This window comes from Molossus molossus, unplaced genomic scaffold (assembly GCF_014108415.1).
Source record: "Molossus molossus isolate mMolMol1 unplaced genomic scaffold, mMolMol1.p scaffold_m16_p_22, whole genome shotgun sequence".
NCBI classification, from domain to species: Eukaryota; Metazoa; Chordata; class Mammalia; order Chiroptera; family Molossidae; genus Molossus; species Molossus molossus.
In genome coordinates this window covers 21,362,912-21,384,969 of record NW_023425358.1, presented here as the reverse complement: position 1 = coordinate 21,384,969, position 22,058 = coordinate 21,362,912, and the positions used below count along the sequence as shown (strand labels likewise).

Sequence of the window (22,058 nt, the reverse complement as noted above, 5' to 3'; positions counted from 1 at the left end):
CAGCTTATAAAATAATGTATATAGCATGATACTATTTTTGTTTAAAGATATATAACATATATAAATGCATAAAAAACCTGGAAGACAGCAAAATGTTAACAGTGGTTTTATCTGAGTGGTGCGATTATTGTGTGTGTGTGTGTGTGTGTGTGTGTGTGTGTAACTTCTTTATACTTTTCAAGAAAAGTTTTACAAGCACGCAAGCATTTGAAATCCAAAGAAAATATTGTCTAAAATTTTTTTTAAAACCTCATGTCTCAAGGTACTCACTCTTCTTCCCCTTCAAGTCCACCACCCCGGGCACCACATCCTGGGAAGTGCCCACCTGGGTGTCCAGTCTGGGGCTGTCCTACGGAAGCTGACTGAGGTGCAGAGGCAGCCTCCCCGCAACTGCTCCACATTCCAATCCTTCCAGACTTAAACCCCACTCGGGCTGCTGCTCCAGGGAGACTCTGAGAGCTCACTCGGGGGCTCATGTCTTCCCTATGGGATTGGAGCCCTCACAGGGCAGATACCAGAGGCAAGGTATCCCCCCAGTGCCCAGAGATGGGCCCGGCCCAGGGAAGCTGCTTAGTGCATGTTTGCTGATGACAAACAGCAACGCTGAGTGCTGTTACTGACTAGTCACTACTCCAGGCTAGACACCACAGCCTAGAGAAATCTTAAGAATCACCATTTTATAGATGAGGCAACTGAGGTGTACAGAGTCAGTGACACCCCCAAGTGACACAGTCTGAAGACAAGGGGTGAGTGGCTGGAATGTGACCTATGCTCCAGACACACATACCCCCACCCCAGTTTCAGCTCCAGCAGCATCCAACCCCATCCCACCCCTAGGCCCAGCTTTCAGTGAGGGTGAGGCCCTGGCAACTCCTGGCCGGCTCAGGGGCCCAGTGACCAGCCGTCAGTGAAAGGTTTGGAGAGGACTCAGGCCTCTGAGGTGGAGCTGGAGACTTGGGGCAGGAGACTCAGGAGTTTGCCTCACTGCACCCACCAAGCCTGGCCCTCTCGGGGCCTGACCGGCTACACAGAGCCTATTTGAGGACTTTGGGCAGCCCAGGCCCAGCCTCGGGGGCCTCCTGTTGTGACAGCACAGGGAATCCCTGCTCAGCCGCTTGCTGCTTGTTGGAAAGCGCAGAAAGCAGCTCCCAGCATGATTTATGGCACTGGGGAGATTTCATAAACTCCTGCAGCCGCAGAGAAGGGTGGGAGTCAGAGAGGCTCCACAGTTGCTGGAAGGGACATCCCCAGCTGCCAGCCAAGTCAGGTCTCCCTGCAGGGTTAGGGTGGCCACAATTCTCCACAGAGAGGGTATGATCCTGAGGAGCCCCTTCCCATGAGCCTCAGACCCTTCTTCTAGAAGATGGGGCAGATTACTGGGCAGCTGGGACTTCAGAGCCCAGGAGAAGGGCACCCCCATGTGTACTCACAGACACTGGCACATTCCCAGGCCCTAAGCACATGAGCCCATGAGCCCTTGAAGCACACCCCTCTTGCCCCGCACAGAGCTGACGGAGACAATGAATTGCACATGTGGCATGACTCTGCTTGTGGCTTCTCTCGTGGACTGTTTGTCCCATGCACAAGGACAGGAGCCGCTGTTCTGTTTTGCCCAGCCAAGGTACGTGGCTGCACAGCAGCACCAGCCCAGAGAGGGGTGTAAAGGGGGAGATTAAGAGGGATAAAGTCACAATCTGAAGAGCCAACAATAGAGGGAAGGGACAAGCACTGGCCTCGCTGGGGGATTAGTCCACTTGGCTGAGGCCGGCCTCTCCCTCCCGCCACCCGCCGCTCTTGGCAGATCCCTCAGGGTCAGGCTGCTGAGGACCATGGCACAATGGGGCCCCACAGAGCCTCCATTTCCCATGTCACAGGAGGAGTGGCTCTGCTCAGTCTGTGGGGTTAAGGCCCTGACATCTGGGTGGCCCCAGGCAGGTCAGGCAGCCACCTGTACCCTGTGCCCCAGGGGAGGAAACAGACACCCAGAAAGGAATAAGGTCTACCAGACCAGTCCACACAAGTGGCCCCTGGCACTAGCACCCAGGAAACAGTCCTCCAGGCTAGGGACTCTATACCCCAAAATGCTCTCTCATGCAGTCCACAAGTCATCTGGCCTGAATGACAACAATGCAAGCTCAGGGCCAGGAGGGGGAGGCCTGGGGGCTAAAAGGGAGATGTCTTAGCTGAGCTTGAAGGATGAGTCTGACTTTGCCAGGTGCGAGGGGAGTGATAGGGACAGCTACAGGCCGAGGAAAAGAGCATGCGCAAGGTATCCCTAACTCAGAAACACCCACCAGCTAAGAAGCTGCCAAACATCCAGTGGTACTAACATAGAGGCCACCCCTGGCTGGTTTGGCTCAGCGGTTAGAGCATCAGCCTGCAGTCCAAAGAGACCTGGGTTTGGTTTCTGCTAAGGGCGCGTACCTCGGTTGCAGTTTGTCCCCGGCCTTGGTTGGTCGTGTTGGTGGCAGCCACTTGATGTGTCCCTTTCACATAGATGTTTCTCCCCCCTCCCCCCCCACTCTACCTGAACAAAAAATGGAAAAATGTCCTTGGGTGAGGATAAAAAAAATAAAATAAAAATAACAGAGGCCAGATGGGAGAGGTGAGAAGGTGACCCTTACGGGCCGGGGAGGTGGCAAGGAAGTTCCACCTGAGGTGGAGGAAGCCTCGGAGTGTTTAAGCAAGGGCTGGACCAGCATGTGTTTCAGAAGCTTGTTGGGGCTGTTGTGTGGACGAACGGAGGAGCAGAGGGGAGGTGGGAGACCAGGAGGGGCAGTTATGGCCATCTAGGAGAGCCGCACTGAGAGTCACAGAGAGCCTGTTTCCAGGGCTGCCTCAAGAGTAGGAGACATGGGCAACAGAGTAAGGCGTCTGATGAGGGGCTCAGCTCGAATCCACCTCCCACCACCCTGCAGGGGCAGAGCCCAAAGCTCTCGGGCCCAGGATTCAGGTGGCACTTTTCCTAAGACCAGCCTGCAGGAGAGGGCAGCAATGGCAAAAGCAATAATAAATGTTCATTTCCCTTCTAACAACTCTTTTTCCTCAAGGCTGGACAGACCTGCTCTGCCCAGAGAGTAATTCATTTTGGCTCCAAGCCCTCAGGAGGCAGGTGGATGGCATGTGGACATAGAGAATAAGTGGTTGCCAGAGAAGCAGGTCCCCTGGAAGGGGCCACGGTGGGTGGCCAGAGGGAGAGCTCTCTGAGTGGCTTCCCACCAGCTGAAGAAGCCTGATGTGCAGGACATAAATCCCTGGATGACAACGGCCAGCCACAAGGGGTGTACCCATATGACCAAAATCACAACCACTTCAGACAGTGCCAGGAGAAAGGGATGTCGTACTCCATATTTGAGTCATTTCTGTACTATATATTTTCGGGGACAAAAATGGCACAGATTTAAAACAAAGGTAAAAAACAGTGAAAGTTAATTGTAACACAGCTTAAAGAGCTCTCTTCATTGGAACACAGAGAAAGCAAGAAGCTTGACCTACACCTCCTGGGGGAAGGCCTCATCTGATAGACTGTCCAACCAGGCTCCCTTGGCCCAGGCCAGGCCACTGTCCTATGAAGCCAAACCAGAGATGACTGGGTCTGAAGCGAGGTGGTCCAGGGTGGGGCAACTTGTGCAAAGCCATAGGCAGTTCATAAGCCCATTCTTTAGCCCCTTTCCCTCCCCTCTCCTTCCATAACTGGTAAAGAGCCCTGGCTTGAAGAGGGGGACCTGGGACAACACACAGCACATACATGAGGACTCCTGAATCAGGGTGCTCCCCATACAAGAAGTGAAGGGTGCCCCATCCACTTCTGAGCATCCTGAGTGCTGGGTGCAGGCAAGTAGCCCCTCCACAGGGAAGCCTGGGACAATGACAATAAGCCTGTTTTTACAACCCTGGGCAATCTCAGCTCTGTCTCTTCCTAGCCATGTGCCCTTGGGCAAGTCACACCCTCCTGTGAACCTCACTTGCCCTTCTGAAGAGTCAGGTAACTATGCCCATCTGGTAGGACCCTGGAGGGAACACAGCAGTGACTGGTACACTGGGGACTCAGTACCTCTGGAAATGGAGCTGGTGATGTGGAGTCAAGTAGGCTTGGCCTTCTCTTCCACTAGCACGGACTCTAATGGAGTAGGAGCCACAAAGGCAGGGGGATGAGGCCCAGGAAAAGGAATTTTCAAAGGGGTGTCCCTCAGCCTTTGGCCAGGACTTGGGGACCCAAGAGCCCTTGATCTGGTCCTTTGGGGAGCTCTGCTGGGGGAGGGAGAGTCCCTATCTGGTGCCTAGGCCTGGGCAGTTCATGGAGATTGTTCAGCTTCAGGTCAGGGCAGGCTGGCTGGGCGTCTTGTTCCTGGAGGGCAGTTCCTGGAGGGAGGAGAAGGGGACTCATGGGCCTGTACCTGCTGCTTGGGGCTGAGCTCAGCCGCTTGGCTCTCTTCTCCAGCCAGTCCTCCAGATGGCCCTCAGGAATTTCAGTGATGTCCACAGGCCACTCCCTGGCCCTCCTCTCCTCTGTAGGGGTAGGAAGACAGAGACAAGTGAGGGACGCATTCACGCCCACCTGAATCCCAGCCTCCCACAACACAGCCAGAATCTTCCTGGGAGGGCGAAGCCTGGGAGGCCAGGAGCAGAGCCTCTGGATAGTCCCCACCATGCTGCCACCTCCCCAGGACTGCCGCTTTGGGCCTCACTCTGCTTGCCCATTGAATGGAGATAAAATAGTGATTGCCTCCCAAGGTTTTTAGAGCTGAACACAGGATAATGCCTGTAGAGAGCCTGGTCCTCAGAAAGAGTCCAAATCTGGGTTCAGGGAGGCCACGTAGACTGCAGAACAGGGCAGAGTAGGATCTGAATCTTGGCTCTGCCACTTGTCAGGTCTCTAACTCTGGGCAAGAAAAGAAGCCTCAGCTTTCCTGATTTTTCTTCTCATAAAATGTCTTATAAAGTCTGACCAGTGTGGCTCAGTTGGTTGAACATCATCCCATGCACCAAGAGGTCGCTAGTCTGATTCCTGATCAGGGAACATGCCCATATTGCAGGCTTAATCCCTAGTAGGGGGTGGGCAGGAGGCAACTGATAGATGTTTCTCTCTCTTTCCCTCTCCCTTCCTCTCTCTCTAAAACCAATAAAAACACTTAAAAAAAATGTTCTATAAAAAACTTTACTCACTGAATTAAAACCGAGCAACAGATGGAGTTCAAACAAGCTGGGTGTGAGATGGGGTCAGAGTCTTGGCAGGGGGGCGTTTGGGATGCAGCCTGGGGCCAGAGGAAAACAATCACACTAGAGGACCAACGCTTACTCTGGCCCAGGCCCTAAGCTAGCACTGCACATGCATCGTCTCACTCCATCTTCAACAGCGGTCATGTTTGACAGGTCAAGAGTGCCAAGGTCACAAGGGATGTGGCAGAGCCAGCTGGGGGCACGCCTCTGCTCCTGGCCCCCTTGAGCCTCTCCCATCCCTGTCTCTACTAGGTATCGTCTCCAGCTTCAGGCCCACTGGCCTGTGCTCTCCCCACCATGGACCAACAATTCCCTGAGAGCCCAGGCCAGTGAAAAACTAGAGATACTGCCGTGGCCAGGACTTGCTGGTCTGGGAAAGCTCCTGGAAACCCTGTGTTTGCCAGGGCTGCAGCCACACTGCCATCAGCTCCCCAGGGCAGGACACTGCCATCAAGGTCTGATTGGAGACAAGGATAAAGGTCAGGCTCCCCTACACACACTCTGGCTGCCCCAAGACCACCAGAACAGTGAGGGCAGCAGCACCCTGGGAGACTCAAGTTGGCCTCTAACTTGCCGCGGGCTCACATGAGGCCCTTCTGCCTGAGTGCTGGCCTCAGTTTCTCCATCTGTTCTGTGAGGGGCTGCATGAGAAGATCAACAAAGACCATCTAAGTGAGAACTTCCTTGTTCTCCAGTTGGAGAAGTGAGAAGGGAATTTCCCAAAGGCAGATGTGCCAGATTCCAGGGAACCTGTTCTTCCCTGGAACCATGAGGCCTGAGAATCCTCAGGGCAGGCAAGCTGCTCTCTTCATCCTCCTGTCCCAAAGCACAGTAGGGGCTCCATAGATGTTGTCTGATTGAGGGAGGGAGGGAGTACATAGGTGAATGAATGCCAGGTTAGCAGCAGAGCCCTGGTGGGGCTGAGGTATACCCATGCCTTTTACTTTATTTTTTTTTCTTTATTGATTTACTGATTTTAGAGAGAGAGGAAAGCAGAGGGAGAGAGAAATAGAAACATCAATGAGAACATCAACTGGCCGCCTCCTGCACACCCCCCACCGGGCATATGCCCTGACCGGGAACAGAACTGGCGACCTCTTGGTGCATGGGTTGACGCTCAACCACTGGGTCACACCGCCTGGGCCATGCCTTTCACTTTAAACCAGCAGGGGACACAGATAGGAGCTCCCCTGCTCCTTCTCCACTCATGCCTCGGCAGTTCGGAGGCAGTTTCTGACCCCCAACTCATCACCCCGGACAGCCCTCGGCCTACCCACAAGATGACCGTAAAAGACAGGGAGGTAAAGAGGTACAGGGCAGCTTCCTTGGCCTCAGATCTTGCACACTCCCCCCAGCAGCCCACCCCAGCCCCTGGTCCCAACCAAAACGCACCCTCCACCTGGATGCTTAGCTCCTGCAGGTCTCGCTCTGACATGTGAGAAAATCTGCAGTTGGGGCCAAAGTCACACTGGCCTGCAAGGGAAGACAGAGTTACTCACTGCTCTGGCAGGGCTCCTGCTGTGGACTGAGGAGTCACTGGAGTTTTAGGGGCAAGACTTCAGGGATTAAAGAGAGCAACCCCACCCCTGAAGAAAAAACCTGACACTCTCTGGCCCTGCCTACACGAGCAACCAGAGCAACCTCTCTGGTCTGTCATGCCCCATCACAACCCTTCTCTGGCTGGGGATCAAATCCCACTGAAGCCTTTCGTGATTAGGCTGCACAGCCTCTGCAGGCTTGTCACCCCCCTCGTGGTCCCGGCCTCAGCAAACTACATGTGGGTCCCTGAAAAGGTCATGCTTCCTATCTCTACTCCAGGCCCACCTGTGCCGCGCCCTCTGCCTGGTGGCCTGTCTGCTTGTTTGGCTCACCTGAGCAGCTGCACTGCTCCCCAGAAAGGCTTTAATGGTAGCTTTGTACCATTAAAGGAGGTACAAAGTCCAGGGTGGCTTTCTGAACCTCAACTGAGAAGACCAAAATGTGTCTCAAAATAACAGAAGACTGGAGGTATCCCAGACCAGTGCAACCTACCAGTGACATATTCTCTTCAGGGTGAATTCCTTGGGAAGTCCCTGTTCTGAAGGCCTGGTGCCCATTCTAGGGACACCACCACCTCCTGAGGGAATGTGGCCATTCACCTAGCTTGTCTATGTCAACAGCAGTACCTCCCCCCAGTGCTAAATCCCCTTACACACCATGTTACTCACCACTGTTTTCATCTTTGCCTTGGCTGCTAGGAAGCTCAGGGCCAACCCCTTAGAGAGTACAGAGGACCTCAAGGCAAGCATGGAGGAGACTAATTCTCCTAGCTTTGTCTTATTTTTCCTACTCTTATTTTCATCTGCTTTTTATTAGGTGGGTACTGAGCAGTCAAATCAACACCTTGCATCCTTGGTTCTAATTCTGAACCTCCTCGGCACTGTCAGACCCGTTACTTCTCCAGCCCTGCCTGCTAAGAGGGAGGACACAGCGGAGGTTGCGCTCCAGGCTAACTTAGTCTGCAGTCTATTACACCCATCAGTGTCTCCTGGGTTTACTTGCAATCTCCCAGTGCTTGCTTGTTCTGGGTGAGCTGATAAAATCACATTCTAGGTCTGAAGAACTGAGGACAAGCCCCCAGAAGTCCTAAGGCACAACCCGGGGAAGGCCCCTACTGATCAGCGATCAGCGGGTTGAGGTGCCAAGGCCACAAAGTGGGTTCAGGATGGTGGGTCGGGGAGAGGCTCTGCAGAGGTCAAGCAGGTGGGACTGGGCATGCTGGTCTCTTGGGGGGGGGGGGGGTGTTGAACTGAGTAGAACACTTTACCTGTCAGCAGAAACTTCCTGCAGGGCCGTTTGTTCTGTTCATCCAGCAAGATGGCAGCTGCATCTGTGAAAGGAGAGAGAGGCTGGGTTCAGACCTGAGCTGCACACAGGTACTTCCTGAAATCAGGAGCCGGAAGAGCTCCCCATCCATAAAGGAGTGTAAGAGGGGATGAACACAGATGGGGATGCTGGGCAGAGAGATCCAAGCTTCGGCTGACGTCAACCCCTCCCATCCCAACTGGATCCAACCAAGGGCAAGGACCAGGTTTTATGTCAGAGGTTCTGAACTTTGTATAATGGAATCACCTAGGAGTTTTTGGTGTGTTTTCTTAATCCTGCTACCACAAGACTTTTCTGCCCTGTCTTTGCAACTTCCTGTAAATCTATAATTATTTCAAAATAGCAAGCTAAAAAAAAAAAATTCCTGGTGCCCAGGAAGCTCAGCAGTAAACCCCAGGGCCCAGGCACTGCTCCAGAGCCAAGGTTGCAAAATACTGCTCTCTATTCCCCTCCTTACACCAGCTTCGGGCTCTCAGCGCCAGACCAGTCACCAGTCTTGACAGGACTTGGCAACAATCTGGATATGATGATACCTTAACCCTGGTTTCCTCTGGGTTTTTTTTTTTTTTTTTCTTTATTGATTTTAGAGAGAAAGGAAGTGAAAGGGAGAGACAGAAACATCGATGAGAGAGAACATCGAATGACTGCCTCCTGCATGTCCCCCACTGGGGATCGCGCCTACAACCTGGGCATGTGTCCTGGGCTGAAAATCGAACCAGCGACCTCTTGGTGCATGAGTTGATGCTCAACCACTGAGCCACAGCAGCTGGACTGATTTCTTTTTTTTAACCTTTGTTTTGTGTGCTTCTCGGTAGGCAAGGAATCAATTAGTCAAAATCTGTGAGCAAGGCATGTGAAGAAGGTGCCCTGACTCAGAGGCCCTCATGTCACCCTGGAGGAGAGAGAAGTCACTCTGGGCTGGGCACTTCCCCATTCATTCACTGCCTTTTCCAAAGGCCACTGAGGTAAGGGAAGACCACGGGCTTCGGAGTCCAGGTATACATGACCACAAGCAAGCTGCTTAATCATTCTAGGTCTGTTTCCCACATGTAAAATGGGGGGAAATTCTCACCTGGTAAGACTGCTGTGAAACTAGATGATGGATAGACAGCACTTGGCAGAGACGGCCGGTGGTTCCTACACCTGACTGCTGGGAAAGTGAGGCTGGGAGTAGCCTCAGCACCGTGTTCCCTGGGTGACGCGAATGTGCAACCCAGACAGAGACCCTCTATAGTGGATGGTTAACAAATGGTAGCAGTTCTGATATCATTTCCTCCTCACAAACCCACTGAATAGTACTAACACCCCCATTTTGCAGAGGGGAAAACTGAGGTTCAGAAAGGGGGAAAGGGCACAAGGTCAGGAAGTGGCAGTGCAGGTTTGAACCCTAGTCTGTGAGTCTAAAGCCCACACCCTTTCCTGTGTGGCTGCTGATCTCCTGGTGTCTGGGTGAGTAGCCAGTTCTAATGAGGGCACCTCCCTTCCCCGGAGAAGTTGGTGGCTGGGGGAAGGGTGGGCTGCTGGAGTCAGGAGTTGGTTATCAGAGGACTCACTCCAGGGTGGCCTGGGGGAATGTGGATTGGACCAGCAGAGTGGGGAGGGGTCCATCTGTCAGCACTGGGCTTGTCAGACTCAGCCCAGCCAGCTGATGCCACACAACTTCCCAGTGGGGTGGACTGGTGGAGGGCACGTGGACATTGCCCAGGGCCCCCTGGGGGTAAGACAGCTGAGGCTGGCAGGATGGCGAGCCTACACAAGGGACTCTGGCTGGGCAGCTCAGTATTGGGAGAAGACTTCCAGGCTGCCCAGCATCTGGCTGGGGGTTCTCAACTGCAGCAACAAGACAGAATCATCGGGCAGCTTAAAGTACACAGATGCCAAAACCCATCCTTCTCAGGTTCTGCTTTAATTTGTCTAGTGGGGAGAGTACAAAAATTGTTAAAATCTCCTTAGTGACTCTGAAGTACACCCAGTGCTGAGAACTCTAGACCCAGGCCCTGCACAAAGAAGCCCATACTCCTCCAAATGGTGTTCAAGGCTCCTCGGGATCTGACCCCATTGGTCCTTCTCGCTTCATCTCCCAATATTAACACCTGCCCTGGTGCCTTATGTCTGTTTGCTTGTTCATTTAGACATTCATCTAACAAACATTTACGGAGCACGTCCTGTGTGCCAGGCACCGTGCCAGGATGAGGATTTAGTGGAGAACAAGTCAGACCTGGTCCTTCCTTCCAGTCCAACAGTCACACTAATCCACGTGGATATAAACGGGGTAAACAGCATGAGGCCAAATGACCTGACCTGGCCCAGGGGGTGGGGAGAGGATCCTGGAGGACTCTGTCTGAGTTGATATGGGGGGCCAGGGGGGATGGGGAAGACAGCAGGAGGAGCATGCCTGCAGAGGGTACAGTAACTGCAGTGGCCAGTGTGACTAGAGCTCGGAGGGAGAGGTCGGTAGGGCATGGAGGACTGGGTAGGACAGGGGTTTCACCCAGAACATGCTGCTGTAACTGGATGTGAGGTCACTTAGGGGACTCATTGTTTAATTCACCTGTAAGTCTTCAGAGCTTGACTGGGAGCTGAGGACATGCTAAGTGCTTACTGGGCGATGGCTGAATGAATGAGACCAGGAGATAAAGGGCTTGAGGCCACTCCTTTTGTGAAGCCACAGGTATCATTCCTACTTAGTGAACCCTTAATGCCACACAGTCATCATGAGATTACTGTGTCCATCACATCCCTGGGAGGTGGGTACCACTGTTATGGTTGTTTTACACATGACTAAATTAGGGCCACAATGTTAGTGAGTGACACCTTAGGACTGACACCCAGGCAGCCTAGCTCCATGGTCCGCATTTGTCCTGACCATGTCAGATGGATGGTCAGCCCTCTGAGGGTTAAAGGACTTGAAGCTGGGAGCAGATCAAGAATTAAGTCCTAGCCCAGGCGAGGTACGCCCCTCCAAAGTCTATGCTGTGTGGTTACTTGGGTAAGCTGGAGCCCTGGGAAGCCTCTAAAGAAAGGGAAAAGAGCCCGGCTGGTGTGGCTCAGTGGACTAGTGTCATACCATGGACTGAGGGGTCCTGGTCTGATTCCTGGTCAGGGCACATGCCTGGGTTTCGGGCTCAATCCCCAGTGGGGGGCATGCAGGAGGCAGCTAAGTGGTGTTTCTCACATCGATGTTTCTATCTCTCTCTCCCTTCCTCTCTAAAAAATCAATAAAAACATACTTAAAACAAAGGAAAGCCCTGGCCGGTTTGGCTCAGCGGTTAGAGCGTCGGCCTGCGGTCCTGAGAGACCCGGGTTCGGTTCCCGCTAAGGGCACGTACCTCGGTTGCGGTTTGTCCCTGGCCCTGGTCGGTTGTGCGGGTGGCAGCCACTCGATGTGTCCCTTTCACGTCGATGTTTCTCTCTCTCTCTCTGTTCCTCTCTCTCTCTCCCACTCTACCTGAACAAAAAAATGGAAAAATGTCCTCGGGTGAGGATAAAAAAAAACAAAGGAAAGAGGAAAGAGCTGGTATACCAACTTAGGGACCCGGGGTAGGCGATCCACTGCTTTGGTTTTCAAAGGTACCACCTGAAGTGAGATCCCTTGGCTGGGCCAGGCTCCCTCACAGGTCTGTTCTAGGGACTGAATGTGGGTGGGGATGTGAGAGGAGGCTGGGAATGCAGGAGCCCTGAGCAGGGATTCACCTGTTTCATCTTTTTTATAAGTAACACAACAGTCTCTGCAGATCAGCCCTGGCTCCCAGGACCCGGCTGTTCTCGGCTGAGTCTGGGACTGGGAGCAAACACCAGGGTGGTCTTGAGGCCCAGTTCCATGCCAGATCACAGCCCCTGCTGGATTTGGGGGACAGGGCATCTCTGCATGACACCAGGGTCAGAGGCCTCCCAGGCACCTAGGGGACCCTTCTGTCCCCACTCCTAGACCCTTGCCATAACCAAGTCTAGTCTGCTGAGCAGCCTGGCCACCCTCCCTCATCCAAGCCTGTGAGCCTCTTCTGAAATGGGTAGAATCAGGAAGAGCTTTCAAAATACCATGCCTGGGCCCCACCCCAAACCTGCTTCTGGGGATGCACTAGGGGATCACCATTTTTTTATTTCAAGGTCTTTAGGCGATCCTAACTCCAAGGGTTGAGATCCGCTGCCTTAAAGAATTACTAAAAAAACCAAATGACAAAACATGGAAGACACCTGGCATGCAGAAGGCACCCAATAAATGCTCAGTCCCTTCTTGTAAATTCTGAGTCAGACTAGGGAACTCTCTCTGTCTCACCTTCTTCCTTCTCAGCTGCTGGGACTCAGCTCTTTTCTTCCAGGCTCTGAGCCCTGTCCCTGAATCCTGCTCCCCAGGTCCAAATGCACATCGGACCTGCCCCTGCTCATTCTAGGAGCTCTTGGTCCCCCTCGCCACACTGCCAAGCTCCCTCTCCATTTGATCTGGCTCCTAGCTGGCCACTTTCTGGCCCCTTCCTCACTCTTGCTCAGTGTGTGTGTCTAATGTCTAGTGCAGAGTAGCTCCCCTATAGTGAGTGCCCCCACATGTCAGGCCCTGTGCTAGTTGCTTATGGCCTTAGCTCATTCACCCCAGTCACACCCGCTCTGAGAAGCCTTTCCCAGAAGAAGCTTGGCTATTCAGCCATCCATCTAGCCAGTCATTCAACAGCCATTCACCGCACCCCACTGCTTACAAAGCAGTCAGTTATCACTGTCAAATGTAGCTCTGGTCACATTGGCTGCTGCCTAAAACCCCTCAGAGACTACTCTCTGCCCTCGGGACAACCCATCCCCGACTGTGGCCTCCACAGTGGTGCATGAGCTGGCCCCTGCCCTGCCACCAGCTTTATCCCCTACCATTCTTCTCTCCTGCTGTGTCCAGCCACACCCTCTTCTGCTCTAAGAGCACCTGGTGCTTTGCTCATGGCTGCCTGCTTCTGCATGTCCTCTGCCCAGAATAATGTGGCTGGCTTTTCCCTCTTTCAGCTTTTGGCTCAAACACCACCTCCTTGGAGAGGCTTTCTTCCTGACCACGGAGCCTGCAAGGCATCTGCGAACTGAGCTCTCAGTCCAGATTGCTGGGGAAAAGAGCTCATGTTCCAGTCTGACCTTCTGAGGGCCCATCTGTGCTAGGGGCCACTGGCCCACAGTGCTTCCCTGTCTGATGATAAGAAAGAGCAAAGAGCAGGGCTCCATCAGCCTGGCGGCCAAGCCAGTGGGCACCCACCTCGGAACATGTCGTACCAGGACTTCTTGGCCTTGAGATGCTGCAGCCCATTCAGGTGCTTCTTGCGGTTGTGGAGGTTGTCCTGGAAGGAGCGGTCACAGTAGTCGCAGAAGTAACGCTTCCCCATGGCCACCTGTGCCAGGTGTTGTCACTGTGTGGGAAGCCACAAAGCACTCAATCAGAGCATGGAGGAAAGGCCACACAGCAAAGGCCACGGCATACCACCCCGACTGAGCACTCCCTGAGGGCAAGGCCTGTGCTGTGTGAGGAAGACATTCTATACAGGCACCACCTCACTTAGAACTCACAGGAGCCCATGAGGAGCTACACAGGCCTCATTTCAGAGGGATCTTTTAACAATTCTCATGCCCAGCCTCCACCCCAGGCCCGTTGAGGCAGAACCAGAGTGGGTGAGGCCCAGGCATCAGCATTTTTTAAATTATTTTTTTATCCTCACCCAAAGACATTTTTGCATTTATCTTCAGATAGAGTGAGAGGGAGGAAGAATGAGAGAAACACTGATATGAAAGAGACACATCAACTGGTTGCCACCCGCATGACTCTAATCGGGGCTGGGGATGAACCGCAACCGAGGTACGTGCCCTTAGCGGGAACCAAATCCGGGACTCTCTGGTCAGCGGGCTGATACTCTAACTGCAGGCCAGGGCACATCAGCATGTTTTAAAACTCCCCAGAAAATTTTCATATTGAGCCAGGGAACCACCACCTTACACCCTCTACCGGCTGCCACCCTCCACATGTCTGTCTCCTCCCAACTGTTCTCTCCATGCTGGCCACACAGGCCTCCTCTCTGCTCCTCAAACACACCAGGCCCACGACCACCTCCCGGCAGGTCTGTGCATCCCCTGCCTGGATGCTCTCCCCCAGGTACCTGCCAAGCTCGCTCACTTGACTCCTTCAATCTTTGCTCAAATACTACCTTCTCAGTAAGCTACCGTGACCACTTTATTTAAAATTGCAGAACCCGCCACCCTCCACTTAGCTTTCCCCATTCCCTGCTTCATTTTTATCACCTTTGAAGTAATAACTTACTTGTTACATTTACTATCTTTTTCTCCCAGTAGGAAGATAAATCCACACAGGAAGGGATATTTTTATTTTGTTTATTACTGAAGCTCCAGCACCCAAAGTGGTTCATGGTACACAGCAGACAACCAAATACTTGCTGAATAAACAAATTAATTCCCATTTTCCTTAAGGGACAACTGAGGTTCGGAAAGAGGATTTGCCCAAGGTCACAGAGCTGGTAAGCAGAAGGTAAACCCAGGTCCCCTAAAATGCAGCTGCCATGTATCCTCTCTTCCACAGCTGGCTCAATGCCTAGAGAAGCCAGACTCTTACGATCCTTCAGCCACGGTGACCACAGCTGCCACCCCTGACCCAGAAGATTTGCAGCCCAAGGCAGGGGGTGATTCTATGACTCTTATGGCCAACCCCTGCATCTCCCAGTTTGGTGCCACAAGACCAGAGGAGGACAGAATCCACTGGGGCCATCAAGTAGGATCTGTACAGGCTAAGCTCAGACAAGCCCCTCACCCTTCAGGTCCTATATTCTGACCCTTTATTTCACAGAGCAAGTTTCTGAGGCCCAGAGGACAAAGACAGGTGGCTTCCCCAAGGTCGTGAGGTAGCTCAGGCTAGCAGCAAAAGCTTCAGACCCCCAGGATCTGGCGAATAAAGATAAAGCTGGGACCTGACCCACAGGGCAGACAGATGGGGAGATGCATCTTGTAAAGAGACTGCAGAAAGACACGAAGACAAACAAGCACCCTGGACAGTCCAGGAAGCCATGCGGGGTGATGGAGAAAGCTACTCCTGCTGCAGCGGCAGACAGGGACAGCAGCCATTAAGTCAAGGGCTGTAATGGGATTAGGAACAGGCAGTCATTCAAAATGAAAACATATAAAACCTCTCTTTTCTCCTGTTACTGCTGAGAAACCGCATCCCAGACACACGGACTTGATATATTAAATTTGGCAGCTCTAATACACCCCATCTTGCCAATAAACTTATAGGAATTGGATTGAAATTGTAAGAGATGAACGTTTAATGGCTGAGAGCTAAACCAAGCCATTCACGAAGCTTGAAGCTCTGAGGAGCTGCTGGCTCTGGAGAGTAATGGGGAGGGGAGGGGCAAAGGAAGGGGTATCCCTCCAGGAGACTGAGATGAAACAGTGGTTCTGCAGCAGACTGGACAAAACCATGCCAGGCACTGAGCAGTCAGCTATGTGACCTTAGACAAGTCACTTCCCCTCTCTAGGCCGCTACTTTCACTGTAGGAATGAAGTGGTAGGTCTGACTGGTTGCCTGATTGGGGAGTGGTAGATATAAGTTTGCTACTCCAAATGAATTATTAACAAAAGAGTACTAGCAATACAAATGACACTAATGATGCCCAGCACTGAGCAAGTGCTCGGTGAATGTACCTATTACTTGATTTATTGTGCACATACTACCTACTGGCAATAGGTTAAAAGCTTTATAAATGCATCATCTCAGGACAACCTATGTGGCAGGACCTATTATGCCTTTACAGAAGAGGGCACTGAGGCTCCAATAAGTGAAGTGACTTAGTCAATGTCATGCCACCAGAAAGCAGTGGAGCTGGGCTTAGAAACTAGGCAGAATGGCTCTAGAGCCCCTCCTAATCACTTACAAAAGTTTCCTCCCAACAAATCACACTGATAACAGCTTTCCTTTATGAGTCACTCACAACACCCCCAGGACCATGCGGCCCCTCCAAACCTCAAGAGGTATGTATTATAATCTCATTTGCAAATGAGGAAACTGAGGCTCAGGGTGGTGCTGTGAAGTTTTCCAGGTCACACATCTACAAAGGGCAGAGTAGGTCTCACAGTGCCTGGGGCTCAGGTCTACTGAGAAAACCTCCCACCAAACCATTGGGAAATCAAGACTGAATTACACTCTGACCCAAATGATAAGTTCCTTAGGGCTGGGCTATGTGCACGTGTGTATGTGTGTCTATTTGTATTTTCCCTCCTCTCACACATGCACACACTGTGGGAGGCAAACCAGCCGCAGTGGAGGGCCACAGCAACAGGTACTACTTTCTAACTCTGGGATCTTGAGCAATTAATTTCTGGCCTGTTTCTTCCTATGAAAACAGATAATAGCAGTGCCCACCTCAAGGATTGCTGAGAGATCGTACACACACACACACTTCAAGTCACATATAGCCTGGTCGACAGGAGGCCTCAAAAAATGTTGGCTGTCACCCTGGCCAGTTTGGCTCAGCGGTTGGAGCACTGGCCCACGAACCAGGGAGTCCTGGGTTCGGTTCCCACTAAGAGCACGTACCTCAGTTGCAGTTTGTCCTGGTTGGGGTTGTGTGGGTGGCAACCAGTCAATGTGTCTCTCTCACATTGATGTTTCTCTCTCTCTCTTCCTCCCTCTCTATCTGAAGATAAATGCAAAAATGTCCTCAGGTGAGAATAAAAAAAAAAAAATGTTGGCTGTTGTCATCATCATCATCAGCCCTCAAAAAGCCTGTATTTCAGAAAACACAGGCTCAGAACAAGGAACAGGATGCCACTGCCCAACCTTTGGGGTCAGCTTTGGGGTCAGCTGGGAGGTGTTACAGATGAGGGAAGTGAGGTCAGGAGAGGCGAAGTGAGTTTCTGAAGTACACAGAATAAGGCAGAGGTGGGACCAGAACATCAGCCCCATGGTGGCCCAAATACCTGCTCTTCACAGCAGTTCTACAGAGCCCCCCACAGCCCGGGGATGGTGTCAGGGGCACAGACAGGCTTCAGGGGACCAAGGGTTCCTGTCCACCTCACAGGAATTCCCCATGGAGGCAGAGGCCCCTTCCTGGGCAGAAGATGGCCTTCAGCAAGGTGACCTCACCCAAGGTATTTGCCCATGTGTGAACTTCTGGCCCAACTGCATCCCACTCCAGTGCCTGGGCACACATTAGGACAAGGTGCAGCTGCAGGATCCTCTGGGCAGATACAGCGCCTGCCAGACACACAACTTGGCAAGCAGAGCACATTTTACTCCGACTCACCCCACAGCCAGGCACCCTTGCACAACCCCCATGTGCACTGCTACGTTTAGCAGCCCTGATTGGGAGGGCAGGGAAAGGGGATGGGGCAGTTGAACATCTCAGATGATGCTGACACCAGCAGGGGTTGGTGACTAAGCTGGCACTCTGCTATGATTCATCCTCTTCCTGTGAGGCTGGTGTACTCGGCAGCCTGCGAGCAAGGCTCTGGCCGGAGAATAATCCAGCCCCACTCCCTTGCTGGGAACACAGGTGGAGTCACCCACCGAGTCCCAGTGACCAGGTCCATGGTTGCAACAGCATCTGCCAGGTGACGGGGTGGCAACTTAGGACAACCCTCTTGGGTCACATAGGTCTGGGTTTGAATCCCCACTCTGTCACTTAACAGCTGGGTGACCTCTGGAAAGTCATTTCATCTCCCTGAGTCTGTCCTTAGCTATAAAATAGGAACCCTCCTCTGCCCTGCCAGGGTGGCTCAGTGGCTTGGGTGTCTCCCCTGGACTGAGAGGTCCAGGTTCGATTCTGGTCAGGGCACATGCCTGGGTTGCAGGCTCGATCCCCTGCAGGGTGCATGCAGGAGGCAGCCAATGGATGTTGATGTCTCTCTCTTGTTGATGTTTCTTTTTTTTTTTCATCCTCACCCGAGGACATTTTTCCATTTTTTGTACAGATAGAATGGGAGGGAGAGAGAGGAAGAGAGAGAGAAACATCGACGTGAAAGGGACACATCGAGTGGCTGCCACCGCACGATTAACCAGGGCCAGGGACAAACTGCAACCGAGGTACATGCCCTTAGCGGGAACCGAACCCGGGTCTCTCCGGACTGCAGGCCGACGCTCTAACCGCTGAGCCAAACCGGCCAGGGCTCTTGTTGATGTTTCTATCTCTCTCTCCCTCTCCCTTCCTCTCTCTAAAAAAATAAATAAATAAATGCATATTTTAAAAAATAAAAATAAATTAGGAACCCCACTGTTGCTATGCTGTAGTAGTATATTAAGATGCCCAGCATACAGTTAGTGCTCCATTGGAGGCTGTTACTACTGCCTGTCCAGAAGCCTCATTCCCTCACCCTCCTGGTAAGCACACCATGACCACCTAATTTTAAATGGTAGCCAAAGTCACAACTGTGGGCACTTCTTGTCCCCTTACAACTGGCTCTGTTTTCCACAGTTCGTCTTGTCTCCTCACAAGCTGATTTACTGTCATGTGTGCCTGCCTCTCCACTAGAGAACAGGCCCCATGCGAGCAGAGTTGTTTGTCCAGCTGCTGCACCCAGCATCTGGAACAGGGTCTCGCACACACAACTGCTGTGGAGTGAGCCTGCAGAATCTGAGGCCTCCCACCTTGTGCTCACTAACAACATCTGCCAAGCCCTCTTCTTCTCAAGTTTGAATCTGGAATGATGATGAGGATGGATAAGGAAGACAGTGAGAAGAGACACATAAGACCCCAAAGGCTGGTCTCTTACTGCCACCACCCTCCCCAAAGGACTTCTGCCACCAGCAGAGCCCAGTTCTACTGACTTAAACCACAGATGGCCATCCCACGGCACCTGACTTTAGTCCTCTGGGCTCAAGGAAAAAATTACCAACTAGTTGGGACACTTAGGGATAGAAAAAAATAAGAGAACGGGAGTGAGGTGGGATGAGGGACGAGAGCTTCAGATTTGATTCCTGTGTGATAGGCACCTAGCTCCCATTCTCTTATTTAGTCCTCAGAGACCCTCTATATCAAGGTGTCCACTTCACAGATGAGGACATGGGTTCAGAAATACTCACAGTGTGTTCAAAGCCAAGGTTAGGAGAGACACTGATAATGATATTTCTCATCAGCCTGAGTGTTGCTGCTGGGCAGCGGTGCCGAGGACCCCCACAACCCTCTTGTGGAGCCCATACATGTGAAGCCATGTGCTGAGGCCCCGCAACCAAGGCCTGCCAGAGCCAGCATTCACACTGGGGTCTGGCTGACCCCAGAACCCTTTTTTTCCCATCCCACTGCTCCACTGTGAGGCTGTCATGGGACAGACACGTGCTTCACTGATATTCCTGGTTCCTTTCACTGTGTATGTCTTGGGTACAGAGCTAGCTTTGGCACAAGGCTAAAATAAGCCAACAGCTCGGTTGTGGCCAGGGGCTGGGACGCACACTGTAATTATCCAGGCCTTGTGCTCACCACATGCGCCCTCAAGCTCACCTGTCATTTCTTCTAATTATGGCACTGCCAGACCCCAGGTAAACAGCAAACCGCAGCCAGAGGACAGCTTTATTGCACACCCACTAAGAGGATGGCAATGTCCCAGCACCACATATGCCTGCTGTCTGGAGTGGATGGCATCAGAACTGCCCTGTGGGGGTGGCCCACAGATTGCCCACTTAGGACTCAGCTCCAACAGAAGTGTCAAGAAGACCCAGATGTCTTCCCTGATAGGAATCCCAATATGTTAGGGGTCTCCCTCAAATGCCCTGGTGATTTGTAGCAACAACACAGCTTTCTCATCCTGACCTCATCAGTGCCACCCCTTGCCATGAGGCACATCACCTTACCCCCAGCAGTATCAGGCAGTGGGGGCCCCAGCCACAGCAATTTCTAACTCAGCAGGTCTGGGAGAGGGCCAGGATATAGGGAGGCTCTCATGCAGAGTTCACAGACCACATTGGGAGAAATGCTGGTCTAAGGAAGGAGATGACGAACTGAGGAACGGAGAGAGTGAGAGCTAGCTCCAAGTCACGCTGATCACCCAAGTTAATCAATCCCTACTCTAATCATTCAACCCAGGGATGAATCCCACCTATCCCTGCCACTTTCAGGCTGTGACAGTCTCAGCAAACTACTTATCCTCTGAGCCTCATCTGGAAGATGAGGGTAATAACACTATTTCATAAGATTACTATGAGGAGTAAATCATGCATGCTAGGTGCTTAGCACAGTGTCTGACGTGCTGATGGTGCTCAATATTCATTTGTGGATGTGGCAGCCGGTTGTGGTCCCTAATGGTACCACCTCCTCATGTTTGTTCCGTGTGTTGTTGTTCCCTTCTAAGCTACATCAGGGTTTTGTGTGACTAAGAGAATAGAGCAGAGGTGACAGTATATCACTTCTAAGATTAAGTTATAAAAAACACTGTGGCTTCCATCCTCATGTCTCCTTTCCTCTAACTATTTGCTTTGGGGGAAGTCAGCTGTCATACCGTGAGCAGCCCTGTAGGGAGGTCTATGTGGCAAGGAACTGAAACCTCCTGTTAGTAGCCATGTGGGTAAGCTTGGAAGCGGACCCTCCAGCCCTAGTCAAACCTTCAGATGAGTGCAGCCCTGAGCTTTACTGCAACCCTGTGGGAGAGTCTGGGCCAGAACCACTCAGCCAAGCCACTCCCAAATTCCTGACCCTCAGAAACAATATGAGATGTCTGCTGTGTTAAGTCACTAAATTTTAGGGTAATTTGTTATATAGCAATAGCTAGTGAATACACTGGAATACATTAAAAAAAAAATCACTTTATAATCCATGATGGCTACAAACTGCCCCATACTTCCTCCCCTAAAACACCACTCCTGAATCAGGTCAAAAGAACCCCTCTACCTCCCACTCATACATACATAATCCTAGAGTTCCACAGTTCCCTTTTCACTCATTCATTCACCAGCCAAATATTTGCTGAGCATTTCCTGTCTGCCAGAATGGGGTTCACATTTCATGACACAAAGTCCCTGCTCTCACAAGAAGGTACACTTCTTTGCTAGAGGTGGCTGACAAATGTGCCCCAGTAACAGTACTAGGTAACAAGCTCTGTGCCAGGGAACACCCAAGAGAGACACCTGCATCCAACAGGGAATTCCTCCAAGGAAATGATCAGAGATGATCTCAGAGATCTAGGTACCAAGGTGGTTGCTGCAATGTAGCTTGTCCTAAAACTGAAATCTAGATGTCCAACCGTGAGAACAACCGACAGTTATCCAATGCTCACCACACCCACAGCAGGCTGCTCAGAGTCCCAAGTGAGGTGGGGTGGAGGCTCAATGACATGATGCACAAAGCCTGTTATCCTCATCTTACCCTCAAAAAAAAAATTGTGGGCAAAGGGAGCCCACAGCTGGCCAGAAGCAAGAGTAAGGCGTGGGCCATATCTGGTTAATGGAGCACTGCACAGCCATTACACATCAAGACAACGAAAATGATTCCTTCATATGGACAAATGTTCATATTGTTCTATATTGCCAAATGTTCTATATTGCCAAATAAAAATGACTTGTTATCACAAAAGTATATATTCTATAATAGCACTTTTTTAAGGAAAAAGAACCTCCCACCCCAATACACACATACACACAAAGACTACAGAAGACACAAAATATTTACTGTGGTTATGTCTGGATACTAGAATTCTGTGCAGGATTTGTTTTTTCATTTACTGTAGTGTTTTTCTATTTTCTAAGTTTCAATATTTCGCATGTATTGTTTTTAAATTCTTCCCCCAAATTTCCTTAAAAAGTGGGAAATTTGTCAGGCAGGGATAAATCCTATTCCTTCTTCCTTAGGAGATACCGTGAATGGTTCCAGTGACCTGGTTTACCAGGATGAACCTTGAAAGGGATAGAAGGCAGACATTTCCCTCAGGCCCTGGCTGAAGGCTCATAGGGTACGCCCTGATTCTAAGCAGACCCAGCCCAGCAAAGGTCGGTGGAACCCGAATTGGGCTCCAGGGAGCTG

The 22,058-nt window shown here is 51.7% G+C and overlaps 1 protein-coding gene across 2 annotated transcripts in view; it reads right to left on the bottom strand.

Moving 5' to 3' along the window:
• Nucleotides 1–22,058, bottom strand: part of ZMAT5 (zinc finger matrin-type 5) — a 28,685-nt gene that overhangs the window by 2,124 nt on the left and 4,503 nt on the right. The window contains exons 2-5 of one of the 2 annotated variants that reach the window (XM_036276642.1): nt 13,310–13,460; nt 8,027–8,089; nt 6,613–6,693; nt 4,398–4,509 (exon numbers count right to left, since the gene is read on the bottom strand). In XM_036276642.1, coding sequence (XP_036132535.1) covers nt 4,398–4,509; nt 6,613–6,693; nt 8,027–8,089; nt 13,310–13,436 — 383 coding nt within the window. In that variant the 5' untranslated portion in view covers nt 13,437–13,460. The remainder of the gene's footprint in view (nt 1–4,397; nt 4,510–6,612; nt 6,694–8,026; nt 8,090–13,309; nt 13,461–22,058) is intronic. The other variant, XM_036276643.1, reaches the window with a different exon arrangement.